Source organism: Catharus ustulatus, chromosome 17, assembly GCF_009819885.2.
Source record: "Catharus ustulatus isolate bCatUst1 chromosome 17, bCatUst1.pri.v2, whole genome shotgun sequence".
Lineage (NCBI taxonomy): Eukaryota > Metazoa > Chordata > Aves > Passeriformes > Turdidae > Catharus > Catharus ustulatus.
Genome location: NC_046237.1, coordinates 7,250,706 through 7,275,853, shown reverse-complemented (window position 1 = coordinate 7,275,853; position 25,148 = coordinate 7,250,706). Strand labels below are relative to the sequence as shown.

General features: G+C 51.8%; 1 protein-coding gene across 1 annotated transcript; it reads right to left on the bottom strand.

Moving 5' to 3' along the window:
- Nucleotides 1-25,148, bottom strand: HELZ2 (helicase with zinc finger 2). Its single transcript, XM_033075122.1, has 20 exons — nucleotides 25,074-25,148; nucleotides 19,245-20,393; nucleotides 18,952-19,135; nucleotides 18,482-18,589; nucleotides 17,382-17,905; nucleotides 16,422-17,054; nucleotides 14,550-15,333; nucleotides 14,074-14,149; nucleotides 9,273-12,780; nucleotides 8,375-8,460; nucleotides 7,892-8,023; nucleotides 7,479-7,646; nucleotides 7,119-7,260; nucleotides 6,526-6,642; nucleotides 5,909-6,101; nucleotides 5,040-5,174; nucleotides 4,597-4,815; nucleotides 4,195-4,351; nucleotides 3,525-3,692; nucleotides 1-3,061 (listed from the first exon to the last, which is right to left on the bottom strand). Exons 2-20 carry the CDS (start codon nucleotides 20,249-20,251, stop codon nucleotides 2,937-2,939), a joined length of 8,466 nt encoding a protein of 2,821 aa, XP_032931013.1. The 5' UTR covers nucleotides 20,252-20,393; nucleotides 25,074-25,148; the 3' UTR covers nucleotides 1-2,936.

Genomic DNA, 25,148 nt, shown 5'->3' with positions numbered 1-25,148 from the left:
AAATATCAAAAAAGGAATGTTGAGATTCATTCTTATGAACAGTCAAAGCAGATAAAAATATTTGTATCCAAAAGGTCATTTGAGGTTTGCTGCAAGTCACAGACATACAAAAGATAAAAACCTGCCCCATTTCAAGTTCCTTAATTCAGACTTCATGACACTTGACATTTCATTTCTAAAAACCCCAACAATTTATTGCAGTAAATTGATTGTCCTACACAGATCTGTCCAAATCCTCAAAAACAGTCCAGCCAGCCTGATCCTGGGCTCACTACTGGCTGCCTGCACAGGTTCCCCTTGTTCAATTTGTGCTCAATCTCTAGCTAGTACTGAGGAAATTAAGTTAATGCTGTTGGATGAACTGACATTTGTGTCCTGCAGCCATGTACTTTTGTCTGACTGTGGAGAACACAGAGCCTGCGTTGGGACAGATGCCCTGGGCACCATGCTGCCAGGGTGTTCCTACTGGGATTGCCAAAAGTTTGGTATTTTAAGAATATTGCTTGAACATAAAATTCTTCCAAAAGTGAATTAAAAACTGCATGCAAATGAAACCAGGCTAATTTGAACTTTTTTCCTCTATTGATTTCTATGATTCTCTCCATGAGCATAAGGACAAGAACATGATACACAGCTGTCACTACCATCTATAAAAAGTTTAATTGCACTTTCTACTATCCCTGACTATTGCATAACCAGCTCTCCAGGAACCTGCTGACAGCACCAGCAGCCCAAGGGCCCAGCCTGGCTGTAACTGCTGCTTGGCTGCATTTCCTAATCACCAGTTATAAAATACATCCTCAGAAGAAAAAAAAATAACATGGGTATTGTCTTGCAACACAGAGGTGACCACGCAAAACATTTCACTCTACCTCCATGGAGTGGAAATAAACACTTTTTTCCCACTAAGGACAAAGGGAGTTGCTTTGTGAGGACTCTCTCTAGCCAAACCACCTCCAAGAGCACTGACTAAGCCACTGCATCTGGGGTGAGTCTCCTTGTTTGTGTTACATGTATGAAATAACCAGCACAAAACCCAGGGGAGAAACTCTTCACTTACAGGAGATCACAAAAATGAGACCCACTGATTTAAAAGGAACCAAGGTGGCTTTGTTAAATGAAGCTGGCACCATGCTAAAGTAGTGACCCCAACAATTCCAGCATTTTTTGCAATTCTCCATAGCATCGCAGAGCTAGATGATTGATTGCATTTCAGTAGTCCACAGAATGATCTACACACAATCTTACTTTGGAATTGAAATAATATTTGCCAATCAAGTTGGTGCAGAATCTTTTAAGATCCCACACTGGATGACTTCAAAGAGGAGCAATGAATTTTACACCTTACCAGCTTTTACCAAGCATCCTTAGAACCAGCAGGAGATACTTCCTATGGGTTTTTATCCTTCATGGAATTGCCAGCCAGATGCCCACTATTATGCTTCAGTAGGACAAGAGCAAGCCTGGGTGGTCTCTGACATACAGCTCAAACCCCTCAAAGGCAGACTGCAGGAAAGTAGTTTAAACTAAGAAGAGAACAACAAAACCTCCCCCTAAGTTCTGGAGTCAAGTCTAACACAGAGTCATGAGAACACAGCATTAAATAGAGACTTTTCCAGACACAATGCTATTCCTCCACACAGGAAAGAGCCATGCTGGATTTCAGTTGCAAACAGGAAAAAATTCCTCCTACCATTGCACTGTGGCATCACAGGAATCCACACCACAAGGACAACTTGTGTGATTGCATCTCAGCTCCATCCCACATGAACACCTAAGGACAGCCAAGCATGTGGTTTGGGGAGAGCTGAGGCAGGCACTTCATACATTCAGAATTGAAATGAGATAAAAGACACCCTCCCTCAAAACTGTCATGTTTCCAAAAGCAGCTCCATGATTCTCAGAGGGCACCATTCACCACAGTACATCTCTACCAGCCACATGTCACTGGGTGAAAGCAGCCTCTCTGGTGAACCACAGCTTCCAGCTCACAGCAGTTTGGCTACAGAAAATATAAAAATACATTATACACATACACTCCTTCACTGCTCTTAAAAACTCAGGCCATAAGGCTGTGAAACAAATTCACAGAGTTAAAAGTCAATAAATTAAAAGCAGCTTTAAAAAAAGTGGGGTAGGAAAGGGGGTGGGGATCAACAGGAGATATCAAATAAAATTCTGAACAGTTTAAAATGGGCTGACAAATCCCAATGTTTCCTGGTAGGAGAGGCCCCCACTTTTCATTGCTTTTATGCTGGTGAGGACAACCTCCTTTGTACATAAATCTATTTACAAAATCACCTTGGCCTTGCTGCTGCAATATTTACATGGTCAGAGAACAACGTTTTGGCTAGACAAAGAGTGGTGCATGCATCTCTTGTTGCTTTCCTCCTTCACTTAAAAAAAAAAAAAAAGTAAAAAATGAGAAGTCTTAAAAATCTCCTGTCCTTGGATTTAAAATGAGAGGCAGTACTCAGAAGCTTTGGTCCTCCATGGCAAACAGCAGCTTGCTGCACCACTCTGCTGCATCCAGTCATTCCACCCTGATGAATGGACTGAGAATTTGATCCCCAAAGTGCAACCCTGACAGCTGGAGAAAATATTTGGTCCCCACAAACTGCAGCTGCAGTGGCAGGTAGGATGAGGGTTCTGCTGAGCAACTTACAGTTACAAAAATAGTATCATCATCAGTAAAGTCACATGCCCACCATCTATCTCCAGTGCGTTTTTGGTTTGCTAGAATTAAAAGTTCCTGCCCAAGATTGCACTGATTAAAAACACCTCAGGATGCTGAAGCAGATGCTGAAGCTGAGTTGTCACGGTGCGGGAGCTCCCAGATCCCCCGCTGCATTTGGCTCCGTAGGTCACTGAAGAATGGAAAGATTTGGTCCTTCCCAAGGCACACATAATGCAGTTCAGGCAGAGAGGGCCCCTCCTCACCGGCACAGGGCTGGGGTCCTCCTGACACGGATCTCCTGGGCTGCAGTGCAGCTGTTGTGGCTGTAGTAATGCTGGATCATTCTCCTCCACAAAGGGTTGCACTCCAGGAGGTACCGGTTCCCTGTGGGATGGGAACAGCAGGTTAGTGGCTAGAAAGGCTTGGCTGATACTAATTTTGTGTAGAACCTCTAGCTAACGGGGCTGGGTCACTTGCAGGGACATATCTGTGAAATCCCAGCTCCCTTTTCATTCTGTCATATCTGTGAGCAGCTTCCCTACACATCACAGCCTACACCTGCGTGATTAGGAGCAAAATGAGCAGCCGGATTTTTGTTAGGACAGAACTGTAGCATGAAAGCAACAGAAACAACATGGTCCAAAACAAGGGGTGAGAAGAATGAACTATACTTGCTGTATTCAAGCGTGAATTACCCCTGCTTTGCCCAGATTGCCCAGTTTCAAAATCCCAGACAAAAGGGCAGAAGAATAAAGCAAGACCACTGGTTGTACTAGTTTGGATCACCACCCCTTCATCCGAAAATCCTATTCCCCTGAAGGCTTGTGCATCGTCCAAGGATACCAACCTATGATGCAGAGTCCTTCCTGAGCTCGTGTGATGCCAACATTGACCTGGTTTGGGTCAGTAATAAACCCCAGGTATTTCTTCTGCCAGCTCTTTGTAGGTTTCCTATCGATCTCAGATCGGGGGCAGGAGCGTACAGTTGACAGGATCACATATTTCCATTCACTTCCTAGAAAGTGGAAGCAAACCAGATTTTTTTAGAAGGAAGCATCTGACCATTTCTCTACCCCACAGGGCACTCATTTCTCTACTGCCACCCTCTGGGTTTCTTCAGCTTTGGAGGCCTTCAGACTCCTGGTCATTGCTTTCCAAAGAGAACAGATGTCTTCTGGCAGTTCTCTAGTACCCTTCTCAGATACAGAAGCACAGAATCATGGAATGGTTTTATTTGGAAGGGACATTCTGTGATCCAAATTCCCTGACATGGGCAGGGAACCTTTCACTAGAAATCTTCCACTAGAGATCCTCCACCTTCCTGCCTTCAGCAGCCTCACCTTGCTCAAGCACTCCAGAGGCTTCCAAAAGATTTATTATAATCACAAATCACCCAGAAATCTCGTATTCCATGGCTGAAATAACCCTGGAGTAGGGTTTGCTCGAAGACTATGTGTGAGCAGCTCCTCAGGAAGGCAGGAAGGACAGACCCAAGCCTCCTTCTCCCATCCCCTCACCTTGACTCTTCATGATGGTGCAGACGGTCACCCCGCGGATGCCCTCCCTCTGTAGGCTCTTGTTGATCTCGGACACCTGGGCGCTGTAGGGGCTCAGGATGGCGATGCTGTCCGGCCGGATGGTGCCATCTAGTGTCAGCTGCTTGGCTATCCTCACCTGGAGAGACCAGCGTCCTGCTCACCTGGGAGCTCACCGAGGGAGAGCCCGCCAGAGCCCCTCCCCAGGCCAGTGATGCCACCTGCCTTGGGATCACGTTGCCCTACACCTGCCTCTGCCCATGGGCGTCCTGGTGTGCTCCAGACTGGGAAGGCACCAGGCAGACACTGCTCATCTTTGTACCTTTATCATCCCCCCACAATTCCAGCACAACACTCCCCTTCTGCATCCCCAGCAATACTCACCACCTGCGCCACTTCCTCCAGGTTAGCTCTGGAGTTCTCATTTCCTTCCTCAGTAGAAACCATGAGGGAGTGCTCCTTCCCTTCCACATGCCCGAAGATGATGGGGCAGCAGTTGCTGTCCCTGTGGTGGAGCACGCTGGGTTTCCGAACAAGCTGAGGACACGTTCTCAGCCGCCTTTCATAGAATTCCTGGGATGGGAACTCACAAATGCTCTTGTGCTGCCAGAGAAAAGGGGGAAAAGTGAGGTGAACAAACCCCAAGGCACTTCTCAGCCTGCAGCACCTTTCTGGGCAGGCTTCACCCAAAATGCCATTCTGCTGGAGCTGGCATATTCCAAGGTACCATCCTGTGTCTAGGAAGGGGAAACACTAATGGAGACTATCTGATGCTTAAGGCAAGCCTGGATTTTCTGTGATGAAGACAATCCATGGGAGGGCCTCACCATGCGGTACTGCGTGTCCAGCATCAATGCCTGTTCCTGGTAGCGCTCAAAGAGAGACGTCTCCATGCCAAGAGTCTTGCAGACATCATTGTTCACCACTGGCCGCAGCTGTTTGTGATCCCCCAACAAAACCACCTGGAAGGAAGAGCAGACACCTCAGCTGTGAGGTGGTGGCACTGCAAAGGCCATCAGCTCTTTGAAAGGTTGATTATGTTATGCTTAGAGCAACCTCAGCCAAAGACCATGCTGGACATGACATAAAGATCCTGTCCTAGATAATGTTTCCATCTGATGGGAGGAAAACAAAGAACCACAGAATTCTAGAATCACAGAATGGTTTGGGTTGGAAGGGACCATGAAGCTCACCTTGTTCCAATCCCATGCCATTGGCAGGTTGCGCCAAGTCCCATCCAACCTGGCCTTGAACATTTCCAAGGATGGGGCAGCCACAGATTTTCTGGGCAACCTGTGCCAGGGCCTCACCAACCTCACAGGGAAGGATTTCTTCCTAATATCCAATTTAACTCTGCCCTCTGTCAGTGTGAAGCCATTCCCCCTTGTCCTGTCATTCCATGCCCTTGTCCAAAGTCCCTCTCCATTGCTCTTGGAGCCCCTTTAGGCACTGGAAGGGGGTCTAAGCTCTCCCTGGACCCTTCTCTGAACAGCCCCAGCTATGTCTATGCTTCTTGTCACGTTAATACTTTGTACCTGGGCCAGAATATTTTTTCAGCGACAGTGATACCCACCCCATAAAGAAGCACAAACCTTAAAATCCTAACAAGTCTTGTAAGAGCAGCATGGTAAAGGATGGAAAATGTTCGAGAGCCCTGAGCAGCTGTCCCAGAGACACATCTTTGGCAGGGACATACCTTCTCAGCACGGTGGTGGCAGACCAAGGGGATGAGGGTCTCTGGCTCTGTGGACATGGCACACTCATCAATGATTATCTGCCTGACATTGAGTTGTTCCAGGGAGCTGGCAGATGAGACAGAGCAGGTGCACAGGATGACATCGTGACACGCCAGCTGATACGAACGACCTTGTGTCAACCAACTTTTGTACCTAGTATTGATGCAGAAAACACCAAGTTATGCACAAGGGAAACCCCTCCAGATTCCTCACCCAGGAACCAGGCAGAGGCTGTGCTTTCCCAAATGATTATGGCTTTACCTCCCTCCCCAGGATGAGCTGGTGCTCCCAGAAAAGGGCTTTGGATGGACACTCTAGGAAATGTACTTTGTCCTGAACTCAACAGAACAGGGGGTCTGGGTGAAGGATTCAAGGGTCACACAGGTAGAACAGGAATTTTGGTCCAGATGGACAACAGCACCACTGCAGAAGTGATTCTGAAGCTCTGTGCTGTACCTGTAAACTTGAGCTCATCACTTTTTATCATTATTCTGAACACAGAGTTTATTAATCTGTGCTTCTGAGGTGGATTACAGCCAAAGTCAGGCATCTCTCACCAGGGTCTCTCTCTACTCACTCCTTTGTTTCTTCTTCTCTGATGTCCTCTCCGTTCCTCACCCGAGCATCAAACTTGCAGATATTCTGCCAGTTGGGGCTGGGCGCCCGCCGGATGCGATGATGCAGGATTATTTCACTGAATAAAGAGTCAATATATAAATATATTCCCTCAACACTGAGACCTGAGTGATTTCTTCTACAATGAAGCAGACCACACCACCTGCCTACATGCAAAACCCCATTAGCTAAAAAACTCACAGCCAAACTTTCCCATCTTTGTAGACCAAATAATTCAGCCTCGAGGACATAAAATACAACTGCTTCCCTTTATCAGCTGCAAGCAGGAATGAAGTCAGAGATGTTCAACACTGTTCCAAAAGGAGATGAAAACATCCAGGGACTTTTCAACAACCTGGATTTCCTGACTATGTGCTACACTAGACTGTATACATTCACTTGAAAAAATTAATCACAAATTAATTAGAAAGCAGCTTAATAGTGCTGCTCTGCAGTGGTGGAATGAAACTATTTGCTCTAGTTTGTTCAGTGTTACTGACGCAGAAGCCACCTCTCCCCAGTACCCTAGGAGCTTGAAAGGCCATGCTGTCCTACCTGAGCTCACGTTTGGGCTTTGCATCCCGTAGGGATTTACGGGAGATGTTCCGGTTGCTCCCCGGGTACGGGAATTCCATCGTCTCTATGGCCTCCCCATAAACTCTCAGTGGTTTCAGGTTCTTCATCTTCATCAGCATCTCTGGAGAAGGAGGGCAGGTCTGCTCAGACAGCACCAGGCACTGGGGATGCTCAGGTCTGTCTCTCCCTGCCCCTCACTCATCCTCCCATCTCCACTGGTCCTCGCCCTGCAGTGCAGGGTCTTCTGTGGGGACCAGCTCCACTTTCTGCCCCTCCACAACATGAGTCCTCCCTCCCACCAGTACAAGTCATTTCAGGGGCTTAAAAGATGATATTTACCAGCAACAACATCAACAGACTTGTTGGATGGGCCACAGTACAAGATGCACTTTCTCTTCTTGTCCTTTTCTTCTTCCAAGCATGGTGTTTTGTCCTGCTCAATACTCTCCTCATTCAGTTTATGGAACCAGTAGACAATGTGAGTTCCAACAACGGTCTTGCCTGTGCCTAGAAAAAGAAAGGAGTATGCTGAGAACATTTTAACCACAACACTCATGCTCTGGATCAGCATCCAGCTGATCAGCCATGAAATAAAATCAAGAATTGAGGGGGCTGCCTTGGACAGCTGTGGGCGATGCCAACCCACGCTCCCTTCTCCTGGCTCATGGAGAGCCCTATGGAAGCAGCTATGGAAAGCAGCAGATCAGCTGCCATTCATACCACAGCAGGTGTGTTCTGCTGTCCCCCTTTACCTGGTGGGCCTTGGATGAGCGTGAAGGATTTCTTTAGAGCATCCAGAACAGCCTGGTTCTGACTCCTGTTAAGTTTCCAGTTGCTGCCAGGGATATCAAAGGATTTTTGCTGCAGGATTCTGGATTTTGTCACTGTTACAGCAAAGAGCCAAGAAAACAAATTTAAAGAAGGTTACTGAGGGCAGCACAGAAGTGATTCAGCAAGAGGGTGCAGCAGGTACCTAGTGATGGTGATTCATTACAAAACCACCTAGAAATAATCCTTGTCCCATGCCAAGATACTCTGCCCATCAACCATCTCTGTGGGTCCTGGGGATGACAATCTCAGCCATGCCAGCCACCAGCAGGGCATCCCAAATTACATAGCAGCTCCTCTCATCCCCTTGTCAGGGGAACCTCCTGGTGTGGGACCAACTGCCAGGGAACCTGCCTGGCCAAAAGCAAGTAGCCACAAAGGTATTAAAGGTTCATATTTGCACTTACATTTTTGAGGAGGTTCATGGCCAAGGGCTATGCTTGTAGCAAGGTCAGAGGCACGCTTGAGCTTCCAAAGTGCTTTTTCTTTCCGTCTGACAGACAAGGACAAATAGGAATGAATGGGATGTAGCATAAAGCAAAAGTTGTAACACAGCTTTGCACAACTGCCTTACTTATTCTTCCTCTCTGCTTTGTTGCTGCATTAGCTCCTTTCATAAAGAACTTAAACCACAAATAAACTTATTCTGCTCTTCTCTATCTGGGACCATTTCTCAATTGACTGAAGAGCTGAGCCTGCAAAGATACTGAGAGCAAGGAACACAACTCCCGTCCCAACTCTATTTTTTTGTTATGGCCCCCTTTTACTGGATTAGCTTCCAATGTTTCCTAAAATTCATGATGCAAAAGAAAGCACATTCTGCCCTGAGACTGTTACAGCATTGAGGTGCATAGCAGCCTATGCTGTGTACGAGGAAGGGCAAACTAGACATCAGCTCTGATTTAAAAAGAGCAGAACTTGCTTTGCAGCAACAAGAAAGGGGAACGATTTGGAAATCAGGGAGCTCTTCCACTAAGCAAACCCCACTACAGAGCTTCATTTGGCCTTTTATAAGTTGCAGCAACCCAGTAACATAAGAAGCAGGTGATTAGGGAAATTTCAGCACCTTTCTCTATCTCCCCATTCTCAGGGACAACCAGAAGAGCACGAGACCTCTGGAGAAGAGACCTGAGGAGTGCTGGCACACCCTGCAAAGACCCACAGCCCAACACAGCCAGTCAGAGTAAGGCTAAGGGCAGGTTTTTCAGGGGATCAGCCACAGCAGTGAGGAAAGCCCATGGGGGTGCAGCAGAGGGGTCCCGTGGGAAGCCAGGTAAACCAAAGCACAGTGCTGAGCCCACTTACATGTCTGGCAGCATCTTTGGAATGAGCTCCACTGTGAACCTGGCAGAATGCTGTGAGATCTCCACAGGGACGGTCTCCATAGACATATAGTGGATGTAAAAATTCACAGTCTGCTGACTAGACCTGTCTGACTTGTCATTATCGCTGAACTCCTCCGTGACCCCATGAGCCACCCAGGTGTAGGTATCAGGATCAACCACAAGTTTGTTCTCTGATTTGCTGTTGTCAAGCAAAGACAGGTTCTGGAGGCCATGGCTGAGACATTCCTCATCACTCTGAGGGCTCTTGGGAAGTTTCAGCCCACCTAAACGAATGCACAGGTAACAGTGCATGAAATCCACTTCAATGGAGCAGTCCTCCAACCACGCCTTCTTCAGCACAAAGCTCCCTTGCAGCTGTCCTTTGCTTGTCCTTTGCTTTGCCCACTTTATTTTAATATCACAGAGGACAATCGAGTCGTTCTCTGCCACAGCACATGACGCAGACTCCATGGCACTCATGGGCATCCACACCTTGTTGTACTCTGCTGTGCTCTTGTACCTGTCCTTGGACTGCAGCGTGGCGTAGGCTGAGAAGCATTCGATTGGCTTCTCCATGTGCTGCAGGCAGACCTCAAACCCTGGAGTCACACACCACAGCTGCACGAAGGGCACCAGGAAGCCGCGGCTGACGTCGGTGGTGAGCTGGAACCACAGCGCGTCGCCGGCGCTCAGCTCCAGGGACAGCTCCATGTAGTGGGAGCAGGAGCTCTTGCGCACCCAGCCGATGTGCCGGCGGTACAGCTCCTTGCTCTGCTGCAGGAGGGACGCAGCCTTGTCAAACTCCTCGTTCCTGATGGCCGTGAGCACGTCTTGCCACGTCTGGGTGCGAAAGAGGGTGACGCTCTTGTCACAGAGGGGTCCTTCCCGCAGGCTCTGCTCCTTTGTGTCTGCAGAGTACATCCTCCTCTTCCAGGTCAGCCTGATGCTGTTCCGCTGATGGATGAACACAGGCTGCTCTATCAGCTGAAGGGACCTGTAGCTAATTCTCTGTGGATCTGGAAGACTCTCATTGTTCAGGGGAAACAGGGCTTTAAAAAATCTGCTCATCTCTTCGATATCCACCACAAAGGCAATCTTCTGCAGGACTTGGTCCTTCAGCTGGCTGGCCATCTGCAGGGAGTGAGCTCTCTTCTCGTACGCCACCGCCTGGCTATTCTTCCTGTTGAAGTCGTGACAGAGAAACTCAATGTCGTCCATAGAATAGACGAGAGGCTTCTTGCGGAGCACAGAATGGAGGTGCCGCTGGACCACGACATCCACATACCGGCGGATGGGAGAGGAGGCCCAGGTGTAGGAGTCCACATGCAGGGAGTAATGGCCTGCCTTCGACTGGACAGTGGAGTTGGAGCGACAGAAATAGGAGCGGCTGAGCAGTCTCCTGAACTCCAGCACCACTGGGGCCAGCTTGGGGTGGATGTCATCAGTGACAACGAGGTCAAGCATCTTCTGGAAGTCATGGGCATTAGCAGCTGACTGCAGGTGCTCCCAGATGGGGCCCAGAACACTGAACTCCACATTTTTAGGGGAGTCTTGACCAGGAGGCATTTCTCCCAGGTGATGCAACAGATGAATGGACAAAGGAATGATGTGGCTGTACTTGTTTTTCATGTGTGATAGCTGTCCAAGACTTGGCTCACACTGACACCGGAGAGGAGTAACGTTTCTGGTCACCTCCTGGTTGGTGAGGAACTCGGCCACAAAACTATTGAACATGATCATTAACTCCTCTATCATCTGATGGGACCCCCTGTTACCTGGGGAACTTTCCTCATCCAGCCGGTCATAGAAACAATCCTCCTGTAGCCGAAACTTCCGATGGATCCTGGAGAAGTGATAAGCCACAGCTATGCAGTCCTCCAGGGTATCAAAACGAAGGGCTTCTGCTGCTCCGCTGTAGCACTTCTTAATGCAGAGCTCTGCCTCTTCATAGGACAGTTGCCTGTCCGAGCGGATCACGGAGATGGTGAAGATTCCCTTTAACATCTGATCAGTCTCCTTCTCTACGGTGACAAACAAGGAGATCACCCGTCGATCCTTCTGCGGCAGGAGGCTGCAGACATCTTGGCTGATTTTGGGTGGGAACATGCACAGAGGCTCCTGCTTGGGAGCATAGTAGGTGACACCCCGCTTCTTTGCTTCCAGGTCCAAGGCACTGCCTTTGGGAATTATGCCAGCCACATCTGTAATGTGGATCCCAATCTCATAGTGACGCCCAAGATCCCTAACGCTGATAGCATCATCCAAATCCCTGGCACCTTCAGGGTCGATAGTGAAGGTCATGTAATTCCGACAGTCCTTCAGAGTTTCCTTGGTGAGGTTTATGTTGCTGTTGGAGGCGTATTTGGCTGACTCTCTGGTCACAGCAGCTGGATATTTGTTCTCCAAACCATACTCCAAGGCAAGGATCTTTAAGCCTTCTTCCAAAGTCATTGCTGCCTGCAGGATCTCTGTTACTATCCCCAGAGGGTAGTAAAACCCTTCCCGCCAGGAGATGACCTGCACACAGTAGAACTGGCACCTCCTTGTCTCCTGGTTGATCTTCTCACACCTGACCACTCTGTACTTCCCATTGACAAGCCTGCGGATGGGAATGGCATTGGGTTTCTCCTTCAGCCCCGGGACGAATATTTTGGTGACGGTGGGATCGATGGGTATCATCACACGGGGATCAAACTCATCCATCATGCAGATGAAGGTCCGTTCTCTCTCAGCACGCTTCAGGATGCCCACCACCCTCCCCTGTGGGCGGTGGGTGCTGCTGTCACCCGTGCTGTTCTGCAGGATTTCCACCAGCACCTCATCCCCAGTGAAGGCTGTCCCACAGTTAACTCTGCCTTTGATCTGGATGTTCATGGCAGGGGAGTCATTGAGGGTGAAGGCAGAAGCTCTGTCAAACGCCTCTTTGATCAGCTCACACCTCTTGTACATTTGGGGGTGCATGTGCAGGTACTGCTGCATCGTCTGAGAAGAGAAGCTGAAATACTCCCGCTTGTCTTCCCGCTGGTTTGAAGCCTCGGACTTCACATTCAGCAGCCCTTCATCAGACACTGTCACCAGCATGTTCTTGCTCTCATCTAAGAGCTCCTGGAGAATGGGATCATCAGCATTTATGCTCTCACCCTCAGAGCTTGAGGAGTCTGCATCGCTGTCCTCATCCTCCTCCAGGCTCCTGCTCCAGCTCTCCTTGTCACACGCAGCCTGTTTGATCTGAGCCATTGTCAGGTTCTCCGGGAAGATGCTCCCGTTATCGATGCACTGCTGGATGAACCGTTTCCACACCTTGCTGCACTGGCCATGGGAGCACAAGGCCACGGCGTCCCCCACCGCAACCACCAGAGACTGGGCGCGGGTCATGATGGTGTTGAGCACTCTGGCCTCGTTGAAGAACTCGAGGTGATGGGAGGCTGAGACACGCAGGCTCTCACTGGTGTGCACCGTGCTGATGATTATGACCCGAAACTCACGCCCTGCACCAGAGGGGACAAGGGAAAAGTCACTCACAAGAATGCAACAGGGAAGACCCTCCCTGGCTGCCACCTGTTTACCCTGTGTCACACGGCCATGGACTGATGTCACCCCACTTGGCTGAAACGTGGGGGTCACCCAGTGTGAGTAAAGCAGCTCTTGGGGATCGTGAGATCCCCTGTGCATGAACCAGGATGGACATCACAAGGCACCACCACCCACACACCAGGGAGGGAGGGAGAGCTTGGAGGTGGGATAAAGGCAGAGCACTGGAGCAATGCAGCCATGAGCACCCACAGAGTAGCCCAATGTGCCCAGTGCCACCAGCAGCCCCTGCTTGCAAACACGGAATCTCAAATTCCCGGAGGAACTGAGGGTCTTGCAGGAACAAGAGCAGTGATCATTTGCAAGGATCCCTCTCCCCTCAGGAAGAGCTCTGCTGATCACACAACAAATAACAACCAAGAAGAGGCATCCCAGTGATGTCAGAGCTGGGAAGAGGCTGCAAAGAAAGGGTGTGGAGATCACAAACACCCCCTGGGGTCAGTTATTCTCACCACAGGAGCCCCAGCTGTGCAATAAAAAAAAAGATAATGAAAACATGGATGAGTCATAAATTAAGTCCTTGAGGACAAAACCAGCCTTATCCCTCTCTTGTCATCCAGAGCAGGAGACTCCTCCACTAGTGAGCTGTTCTAGGATTGGAACCCATCCTGGTTTCAATTCCCTTCTGTCACTCTCCTCCCTCACTGGATACTTAGGGCTTCACATGATTCACACATACTCAAGTCTCTGGGATGGCACTTACAGGGTTTTTACCCTCCCACAAAGCCACGTCCATATATTTGAAATGACTTGACAGTTGGATGCAGATTTAATTCAGTGTGAAATCTTATTCACTCAGGAAAAGACAAACTCAAAGACCTATCAACCAGAAGAGCATGGAAATCAGCCAAAGAAGTTCCAGGCACTCCCTCCTAATGGGTGTAACATGGACTGCAGTGGTGGCAGAGACACCAAGAGGGCAGGGGAGCTCTGCCTGGCAGCACCTCCCAGAGAGGTATTTTTCTACAATAGCCAATGTTTTCTATTTTAACAAGGAGGAAAATGCAAAGATGTTGGAAAATCCTCTGCTAGTGCCCTGGTATCTCTCTCTCTCCTGATTGTTACACAGTGGCTGTAGTTGCTGTGGACCCTCCTGTCCACCAGCATGATTGCAAAAGCTGTGTATGACTCACACACAGAAGACCCCAAAGTGCAGCCTGGCATGAAAGACTGTTGCACAAGACACAAACCTGGCAAATTTTCGTAGTTTTCCACCACCACCTCTTGTAGCTGCTTTTTCCTCAGCTCTTGTCTTGTTGTAGAAACCTGGTAAGAAAGAAGCACAACTGAACTCAGCTCAGAAATGCCACCCACCAAACACCAGGGTCCCTCATCCTGCCCAGCTGCAGGTTCCCCAAATTACTTGAAAGCAGCCACACACACATCTGGGCTGACTTCAGCCAGGCTCTCACTGCCCTGTCATTAACCTACCTAGAAAAGGCAGAAGTGTTTAATTAAGCCATCCCACCATGTCTGCTCCAACCACCTAGACACGCTACCTAAATGGAGTGCCTCAAAAAAACACTGAAGGCACGCAAGACCCCAGATTTCCTATTTTTACCAGCACAAATAATAACAAATAGATCAAAAGGTCTTTCTTAGGGAGTGTTTAGTCAGCAGTGCAGGTATAGCCCCCTCAGGTGGAATGCAGGAGTCCCCTACGCACCTGTGTCCCATGGGAGACCACACAGATCTTCTTCAGATCCCGCACACCCCACTCATCTGGCCACCGCTGATAGATCTCCTTCACTTTCTCAATCACTTGTATTATCTCGGAGACGTTTTGCCAAGAAATCATGGAGATATCCCTTTCAGCCACACCAGACACATGGCAGAACACAAGGGGATAAATTTCAGGATGGGGTGGGATGTTCCCACTGGCGTGGATCGCATTGCCTTTGCCAACGTAGAAGTGTTTGGAGATGAATTCAATAATGCCAGCAGTGGAACGATAATTCTCATTGAAGATGATCCTGCTCTTCATGGCCACCTCATGCTTCTCCCTCTGGTAGAACTGAAAGAGCCGGTTCAAGAGGGTGTGATCAGCAGATTGCCCACTCCCAACACAGAACAGCTTTGGGGTTATCTGCATGTGGTCCCCAGCCAGGACAATGCGGGTCTCAGAAGTGGCGTAGGAGAGCGGAACCAAAGCTTCGCACTCCAGCATCTGCGCAGCCTCGTCGATCATGATGTGGGTGAAGTAACCTCGGGGGACCTTCAGGTCCTTGGATAGCATGGAGGTGGTGATAATGATGTGGTGCTTGTCGATCTCGGCCTGCGTGGGGAGGCGGAAGGAGCGCTGGTCTGGCGAGAGGCAGCAGTACATCAGGGTGATGGGGTCTGTCAGGTTGATGGGCCGGTCGGTGAGGATGATCCGCAGGGGAACAGCCCACGGATGCCCCATGGTCACATAGTTGTGAAAATACTCCCGGATGTAAATGTCAGCAGCGCTGGAGGGGAACAAAAGGGAAAAGAATTGTTGGTGCTGTTTCTAAATTCTGTGACGCAAAGTTCTCTCTCATCGTTCTGCAGCACACATCCAGTTTCTCTCCTGGCTCTGGTGACACCACACTTGTCACAGCAGACATTTACAACTGCACAAAGGAGCCAGCGCCTACGCAGCCACCAATTCCCAGCCTCTTTCAATAGTATGATTTAAAATAGGAATTGGTATTTGAGACTACGACATCTCTTGACACTCTTATGGAAAAATGTGATGTGCCCAACAAAACCTGCAGCCTTGATGCTGTCCAGGGCCAAGTGACAAGGAGCTCTTCTCTGACTGCAAAGCATCCCCATCCCTGGGTGAGACAAGACCTGCAGAAGCTTCCGTGCAAGCAAACAGCCTGGAACAGGCTAAGATTAGCAGTCACCATCTATTATGCATTAAAAACTGAGGCAGTAGCAGCCTGCAGGGTCAGATGTGGACACTCTTTTCAGTGTAACTGCTCTAATTTTAACAGTCTTGGCCTGGTTTCTCTGAAGGCAGATCCAATGGCATTCAGACCAGATCTGCATTTTCTCTTCCCCAAACTCTCCCTGGAAAAGTCAATAGTTTGGCATGTACACAGACCCAAACAGTCTTCAAGGGCAACTAGAGCACAATATTATCCCAGTTTGGTCAGGCAGCAACTTTCTACTTCTTGCAGTACACAGTAAAGGCTGAAGAAAACTCAAGCCACATTCCCATTTTATGATGAGGCAAGAATATGTTAAGTGTTCAAGGCCAGGATGAACAGGGCTTGGAGCAACCTGATCTCGGGGAAGGGTTTGGAACAAGACAAGCTGGAATGTCCTTTCCAACCCAAACCATTCAGGGATTCTATGAGTCTGTGTTGCCTCTTCCACCAAGACTTCCACCCATACCAGGCTTCCTCCTAGCAGGAACTAGAGCATTTTAAGACAAATTCAATAAAAACTAATTTATTTAGACAAGAAATTGAAGTGCACACTGAGAAAATGGCAGCTCGGTTCTGGTTCATACACCCTGGCTCCCCTTCATCCCACCCACAGTTCTTGTTGCCTCTTCCCTGCTAACCTGTTTGTGTGAGTGCAGATCAGCACCCGTGCGTTGGGCTGCTTGAGGATCTCCAAGGTGGCCATGGCCAAGGTGAATGTCTTCCCTGTGCCAAAGGGCCCATAGATGAGCAGAGGTGGCACCTGCCGGCTGGTGGTCAGCTGGCCTGTGATGTAGGAGATGGCTTGTTTCTGCTTGTTATTCCCTCTCTGTGGGGACCCAAGAGAGTAGGGGATGGAGCAACTGGCAACATCTGGCAGGACCAGCTTCTCATCCAACAGGCTGTCCACAGCCTGGTGCCAGTGCCGGAACAGCAGCTGATCTATTTGGAACTGGATCTCCACCTTGTGGGAGGTGTTTGCCTTGAAGTTCAGCTCAGAACAGCACCTGCTTGGTATCCGCAGCCAGATGGTCTTCTCCGTGGTGGCTTTATGCTCCACAAAAACTTCATAAACCCGATTGTCCACAGGTGGGTCAAGCGCCAGGAAGGCGGTGGGCACAGACCTGCTCAGCAGGTACCCCTCATCCGTGTCTGGTGAGAGGTTGTAAGGGGTAGGCACTTCAGCAAACAGCTCCCCAGAGACAGCAAACTTGGCCCCCATGGAGAGGCTCTGCAGCATGGGCGTCAGCGAGATGAGCACACGCAGGTTGAGTCTGAAAGAAGGAAACACCCAAGTGAAGAGCAGAGAAAGGATCTGTCATTTCCTGAGGCCTCCCCCATGGAGAGGGGATTGCCACCTACACCCAGAGAGGGTCTCCCACCCCTCAAGCACATACAGACAGAAACCATGCTCTAGCTAATCCACAGCCACAGCATGAAACCCAGTAAGCCATCCTTGTTGGCAGGTTTCCAGTTTTCTGGGAAGGCACCACGAGACCCAACCCAGAATGGACAGAAGACCCTAGAAGCAGCATGGCCCCAAGGGTTAGCAACAGGCCTGTGGTCCCCAGTGAAGGGGAACCCCAAAAGGGTTCACTTACTTGGCAATCAGAGCCTGCTCAGCTTCTTCCTCACGGAAGAGGAAGCTGTGCATCCTCTCCCGATAGTTGACCCGGGTGATGGGAACGACTGCACCACTCCCACTTTGGTAATCCAGTGCCAGAGCAGGAGGTTTGTACTTTGCCAGCAGAACCACGTCGTCATCGGTCCTCGGCACGCTGGGGATGATGATCCGGTTACCGCGATCCCAGCGCACAAAGTTGACGGGGCGGCTGCTCTCCCTGGTGCTGGGGACATGCTGGGGGGCCTCCCGCCTCCCAACCTTCACCCTGATCTTCTGCATGAGGACAGGGCGCTTGCCGAAGTCAAACACCACCCACTGCTCGAAGATGCCCAGGACGCAGCACTCCACGCTGACCTCCACCAGCGCGGTGCGGGGCGAGGAGAGCACGGTGGCCACGTGCTCCCCACAAAGGTACTGCAGGCCCCGAGAAAGCCCGTTCCCCGAGAAGTAGAAGTTGACTCCAGGCTCCCGCTTCAGCAGGGCCACGTGCTGCAGATGCATCTGCCATTGGGGACAAGACAGGGACACAGTGAAGAGCCCAGCAGCTGGTGAGATGCTCCAGCAGCATTCCCTAGAAAAAGTTGCTAGAGGAACCAAACTCTCTGTCAGTCCCACCACAATTTATTCCTCGTGCAATCCCGCAGCTATTACTCTAAGGTCTCAGAGAACCTCAGGTTTCAGTTTAATATCAACCAGTGTGCAGTAAATGGGAAATCTACTTTGGAAAAGTAGATTTCTTTGGAAAAGTAGATTTACTTTGGAAAAGTAGATTTTAGATTTTTTTAGAAGGCTTTTGCCCCCAACATCCACAAAATCCTGGGCAGGAAAGCAGCTGAATTGTTATTTGCGATGACACAGGGGAGGTGTTGAGAGCAGCCAGATCTGCCCCAGGACCACTGCACAAGCCAGGAGACACAGTGGCTGCACCCCTGCACATGGCCTCAGTGCAAGCACCACCTGAGCAGCTCCTGAATATACCCAACACTTGACCTCATTTAAACATGCCCAAATCCCCATCCTTCTGCCCCTAGCAGAAATAATAACTAAAAAAAAAAACCTCCAAAGAACTGAGCTTACCTGAGAGTGGACCTTGAACTGCCATTGGTATTTCTTCTTCCTGTCCTCCAGCTGCACATGCAGAGGCTGCTCACACACAACTTGGACACCCTCGACGTGTTCAGCCATCTGTGGGGAGTCATGAGAGGAGAGGGACTGAAGGCAGCATCCAAGGGACACATCTCAGAGCCCTCCACAGTGCCATCTTCATCTTTGCCTTTACGCTACATCCTCCCAAGAGGAATCAAGAGTACATCCTCATATTCCATCATCACCCACAGCAGCAGCCTTGGGAAGCACAGCATAGCCCGGGTACCCTGAGCAAGCTCTCAGGTTGCTGACTCCAAAGAGATGAAGGAAGGAGGATGCCACATCCCTTTTTGCATCCCCATGAGGAAGGTGAGCAGTGGGCTCCATTCCCAAGCTCTCACACCAGAGGATTCCTGTGAAGAGCTGGACCAAAGCGCTCCCACCCTGTGCCCACCACTCACAATTAACACCTCGTTGGAGCACATCCGATACTCAGCAAGGAGCCGGTCCTGGTAGGACAAGAGTCCATCCTTCAGGGCTTGCTTCTTTTTCTTCATGGAAACCTTCACCCTCTGGATCCACTCCTGCAGCTCCTCTTTGGAATGAGCCTTGGTGCAGCTGTTCCCCATTTCACACACATCTGCTCTGTTGGGAGAGAGGTGTTCCAGGTGCCACCCGTGCCTGGTGGCATGGGGATCTTCAGGGAGCTGGCAGCTCCCTGCTGCCCCTGTCTCTTCCCTGTTGGATGCCTTACCTGCTGCACAGTGAGAACTTGGTCAGCCCGAGCGGCGGAGCACGGTGGACCCACTGCATGGAGCTGTCAGCTGAGAGCATCTGCACGTGCTCGATGGAGGAGCAGTGGTTCTCAAAGCTCTCCTGCGAGCTGCAGGTCACCAGGCAGATGTGGCAGTAGAACTGCACGGGCGCAGGCACTGCCGGCTTGCCGTTGGCTCTGCCAGTGCCCACGGAGGGCAGCAGGTCGGAGCGCAGCAATCCGCGCTCCCTCTCGGCCTCCCAGACGGCCATCTCCACATCACTGTGGGCAAACTGGCAGCGCTGCGGGCCGTGCCTGCAGGGTTGGCCCCGGGACACGAACCGGCAGTAGTTGAGGGTCTCCATGAACTCGGGGCAGGGCCGGATGGTCGTGTACTGCTGCTTCTTCTGGCTGTCCAGCACCGCGTGCACCAGCAGCGGGTCCCAGCTGTGGTGGGTCTCACAGAGCCACCCGCAGCCACCCACCGTGATGCGCTGGGGGCAGCCGAAAAAGCAACGCTTGCAGATCTCCTGGAAGCACCCCCCGAACTCGCTGGTGATCTCACTGGCAGCGCTGGCAGTGAGGTGGGGGGTGGCAGCAGGGTGGGCCCCCAGTTGCGCCTGCAGCACGGCCGCCTTCAGCCAGCGCCGCTCCAGCTGGTGCTCCCTCTCAAAGTTCCAGACCACGGCCTCCTCCGCGCTCCAGGCGAAGGTGCACTGGTTCTTGTGCCTGCTGCAGCCCATCCCCATCACGTAGTACCTGCAGACAGCGTAGCGTGCCGGGTTGGGGAAGCCGGGCCGCCGGGACACCTTCCTCCATGCTGTGCTCCTGCTCCTGCGGCTGCGGAAGCGCGCCAGCAGGATCTCGTACATGCACTTGTGCTCCACCTCCTGCGGGTGGTAGGTGATCTCGTTCTCCTTCACACTGCATTTGGAGCAGACCAGGAGCAGCTCCAGCTGCTGCTGGAGGCTGCCCAGTGGCACCTTCGGGCCGTTGGCTGTTGGCATCTTTGGCAGCAGCTTGAGTGTAGCAAAATGAATGGCAGGAAGGTCTTAGAAGGTGATGCCGTGGGGAGGAGGTGCCATGGGGCGAGTGGCCTTGTCCTAGCTCACTGCATACCTGCGGGCCATCGGTGCAAGATCATGAAGCCTGACAAAAGAACAAGGAACAAGTGACTTAGCAGGAAACATCAGACAATCCTTGGCTGGGCACACACAAAGGCACTGGCACCGCCAGGAACCTCACCCAGGCAACCTCAACCTCGGCACCCTCCCCCCCAGCTCTGTTCTGCCACCAGCCCAGGTCCCAGGGGAGAGTTTTGCACTCAAACTGCCAAGTGGTGCTGGTTCCCAGCAGGGCTCAGCCATCAGCATTTAGCATCCAAAGTGGTAAAGCAGTGACTGCTCCAGAGGGCCCAGCATGGTCCCCACAGCAGCCACTGATCTGCCTCAGACCATGGACACATGATCCAGCTTCCTCTTCCTGCAACACCTGCCCCACCTTGGGTCCCTCCTACCCATTTTCTCCTTCTTTATCCTGTTTTCTTCCCTGAATTGGCCAGGTAGCCCCACGCCCAGGGGGAGGAACCCAGCTCCAGCCCCTCAGCCCATCTACGCCATAGCATAAAAAATTAATAGGAATTAATTAATGAAGCAACCACCCTCTTTGTTCCTGGGATGCAGCACCCAAGGCCGGAGATGAGCATGCTGGAACAGGGGCCTGCCGGCATCTCGCCAGCTGACAGCTCTGTAAACATCTGCCTGGGAGAGCTCGGCCCTGGCGGCGAGGAAGGCGACTCATGGCTCACTGCCCTCTCCAGCCACCAGCTCTGGCATTTGCCATCAGTTTCCTGGGTAACCAGAGGCCAGAAGCATCTCTGGGAATGATGCTGCAGGGTTTGGTGGCTGGGCCACGTGGTCAGGGTGAAAGGAACATGCTGGGGCACATCTGTGGGCAGGATGTGCTGCCAAGAAAAGCCACCAGCCTCGTGCCGAGCACCCAAGTCAGGCTCCTGGCCAGCATCCACCACAGAGTGGTTCTGTGGCAATGCCAGGGAAGAGCAGGATTTACACTTGAGGCCCCGTGGACAATGGAAGGCAAACCTTGCATTGCTTCTGCACTTTCAATTAAGAATCTTTTGCTCTCTTCTGGGATAAACAGAGTGCTGGGCAAAGTGGGCAGGAAGTGCTCCAGCTGGAGCTCTAGACAACAAACACAGAGCTGGAAGTGGTTGAAGCATCACCCACATTCTCAGCATACCCTTAGAGAGCTCCTCACCTCCCAGCCCAGTGTCACAGCAGTGTCACTGCTGCTGAGCCATGAAGGAGTCATCTAATCCTATTTCTCTGTGTGCATCAGGTCAGACACGTGCTCAGAGCATAAACACCCGCTCGGTTTATCTCTCAAGGCCTGGCAGCAAGCCTGGTGCTGGGCAGAGCTGCAGGTTTCTGTTTTGGGAAGCTGTGGGATTCCGTGGCAGACTCCCACGCCAGCGCTGGCTTGATTGGGGTCACTGTGCCACGGCACTGTGCCGTGCCACGAGCTCTGCATCCAGAGCTCAATCACCCAGACTCAGCTCTGTGCCTTCACTTCCAAACCTCTGCTTGAAGTGCTCAGTGCAGGCTGGCAGTGAAAGAAGAGCAGTGACCCTGAGCTGGCTGGGGCCAGCAGAGAGCAGGGTATTCCTGTCCTCTGGCTGTAACAAGGTCATGGTTATTGGAATAAAACTTTCTGTAGCACAGGGGTCAGGAGCTCTTTGTTTGTTCTGGTTCTACCACAAAAAAAGAAAAATTGGAGCCACAGCTGAGGTTCTGGTGCTGCCCGATTGCTGACTGATGCAGATAAAATGCTTTGCACCAAAATGAAATAACTTGGGAAAATTTGAAAATAAGCACCTATAAAGAGAGGAGGGGGATGGAACAATCTGTGTCATGCCCGAGGGCATCAAGGGATGCTCCTCTGATTCCCAGCAAGACAACAAAGGCAGCACGGTGCTGAATGGGGGCTGCTCCTGGAGCTGCTCCTGCCAAACTGCCCCAGGCTGTGAACACCAGAATAAACCCCGGACACTGGATCCAGGCAGAAATCTGGGGAGACACAGCCTGTTCCGAGGGCTGGACTGCGAGAGGGAAAAACCCCGTGCCTTGTGGGGGCCAAAATCCCTCCTGTCTGAGCCTAGGGAGCCTGTTAGCTAGGAGAAAGCATTCCCATTCGGCTTTCCCCGGGAGACCAGGGATGGACTGGAGCTAAGCGGGATCTCAGGCAGAGGGAATGTCCCTCCCTTCCGCAGGTTCAGCTCGCCCCTGGGCACAGGGCAGGGGGACCCGGAGGGCGGCGGGGCAGAGCAGAGCAGAGCCAGGCTGTTCCCAAATGCGCGCAGCGGGAGCGCCCGGAGCGGGACACGGGGCAGCTCAGCCGCCCAGAGCCTTGCGGCTCCTTTGAAGCTGGCGAGGGCAGCACGTTCCCAGTGGAACTGACATCTGCAGTTTCGGGAACACTTTGGTATCCCTCCGATACAGTTCCACCTTCCTTCCTCTGGAAATCCCCGCCTCCGGCCGAGCCCTCCTGGGAAAAGCACTGGAGCTCAGGGTTTGTGCGACATCTATGCAACACTGTAAGTGGTGAAAACTCCAGGATATCTCATTTATACACAGGGAGAGGAAGAAACCTGATCGCTGGCACTCGGCTCCGTGCAGCGGGAGCCGAACTTGCCGGTCCCGGCACGTCCGCAGAGCTCAGGGCACGGGTCCGGCAGCATCCCGGCACCGACCCACCGGGGAAACGCTTCAGAACTGCCCAAAGACCGAGCAGGACAGCCAGGGTGCCACCGGAATTCATGCCTAGGCAGGGCATCCCAGCTGGAAAAAGCTAAGAGGGAATATTCCACCTTTAAAGGGGTCAATTCCTCTGCTGTTTATTTTTTTAAGAAGGCGTTTGATTTTGAGCAAACTGCCAGAACATGCTCTGGGTCTGGAGGTGGGAGGGAAGAGGAAGTGCAAACCCGCTCAAAGTCTCTGTACAGCACTAGTGCTGACGCCAGATTAAACCTTTTTTCTCTCTACCTCTCTACAGCACTCTTGCACTAGGGGGGAAAAAAAAAAACAGGGAAAAAAATAAGCGAAAAAAAAGCTAAGGCAACTTTTGCAATCCAAGCTCGGGTGGAGGGAACACACAATCACGAGGAAGTTCCAGGAGGTGTGCCCCAAGACAGCTGTCCCACTGTGAATAAAACTGATGTCAACAGGGCAAAATCCAAATGCTTCAGGGAAGGTAAGAGTGGATGAGGAGTGGTATTTACCAGCAAGCCACAGACCATGATTTACAAGCTGAATTTTGTATATTTCAATTTTAAAAACCACCTTTTTTACACTGATCCTGAAAAGCTCAGCCCGGCATTTAAAGCCACTCACATCCTGTTGATGGGTGACAAGTCCCTATGACAGAGAGAGGCTGGTTTATTGTACCCTCAGCACCATCTGGGCGAGTTCTGCCTCTCTCCCAGGCACCAACACAGCCCCATGCACTCTCTCCCAGCTGCGGTCCAGCCTTGCCACAAACCAAACCCAAACAGAGCACACCATGACCTCGCTGATGGCATTTCCTCCGCGCTCAGGAAGACGCTTTGGGTCAGGGCCGGGCCACGCTGTGTCCAAGCATCGTCCCTGGCAGGCGCCTTGCAGGGCAGTGCTGCGGCCACAGATAATCACATTTCCCTGGAAATGGCGAGGGGAAGCACGGCTGTGGCAGAGAAATGCTCATCGTGCTCCCGCGTCCTGATGCTCCACCCCCATCCTATCCCACCTGGAGGAACGCAGCCCTTCTCTGAGCTCTTGGCTTCATTAATTATTGACAGAATATTAGGCAACGCGCTACGCTGGAGTAAGCCAAGTGCCCCTCGATCAGAGCAAGTGACGTGAACCAGAGTGTTGGGAGAGGATGGGGACAGGGGACCGTGTGCCTCGGGGGGCTGCAGCCGCACACCCCGGTTACAGGACCCAGCCAAGCACTGGCCCTTGGAAGTTTTTCTACAGCTACAGGCAGCACTCAGAGCAACAGAGTAAAACCTTCCCAGCATCTCCAGCACCCCACCAGCGATCAGTGCAGCCGGGCCGGCCGGGAGGGTTTGGAAACATTGGAAGAGGATCTGCCTGGCAGATGTGGCCAGTGCCACCCCACCACCCGCAGCCATCCTGGCTGTACCGAAGCTGCAGCCCTCTGGAATCTCCCTCCAGTGCAAAAACAGCCTCTCAAGTTCTTGGCGCCGCTCCTTCCCAGCCTTTTTCAACCACACAGCTCTCTCCACATCCCACCCAAGAGCCGGCACTACCAGCCTGCCCGAGTGTGTGTGCAGGCACAGACCCTCCAGCTTGTGCAGAGCCCCGAGACACGTGGACCCCCAGTTGCTGCATTTGCTTTTATCCGACTGTAACAAGTTCACCGGGAGCTCCCAGATGCCATCCCAGAAGTTCAGAGGCGGCAGCAGGGTTAGAATATCGCTGCCGGGGATCGCTCACCGAAAGCAGCACTGTGCACCCCCGGGGTTCTCCCCACGTTCCAAACAGGGCTTTGCACCTCAAAACCTGCACCCTGGCTATGTCCCTCCTCTCCCGAACGCATCCCAGCCCAGGCAGGGACGCTGCGAGCCGGGGAGGGCGCTGAGCGGGATGCGCACCCCGCACGCCCTGCAGCATCCCGCGTGCCCTGCAGCACCCCAGGGCTCGCTGCGGGGCTACCGGGGGCACCCTCGGTCCTGCAGCTCCCCCAGGGCGCTCCGCTGACCGCCCATCCCCGGAGCTCCCCCACCCCCCGAACTCCCCCCGCCGCTCTCACCGCCGCCGCCGCCGCCGGGGTGGGGGGACCCGCGGGGACCCGGGGACTCGCCGCCGGCGGCAGTTTCGTTTCTCG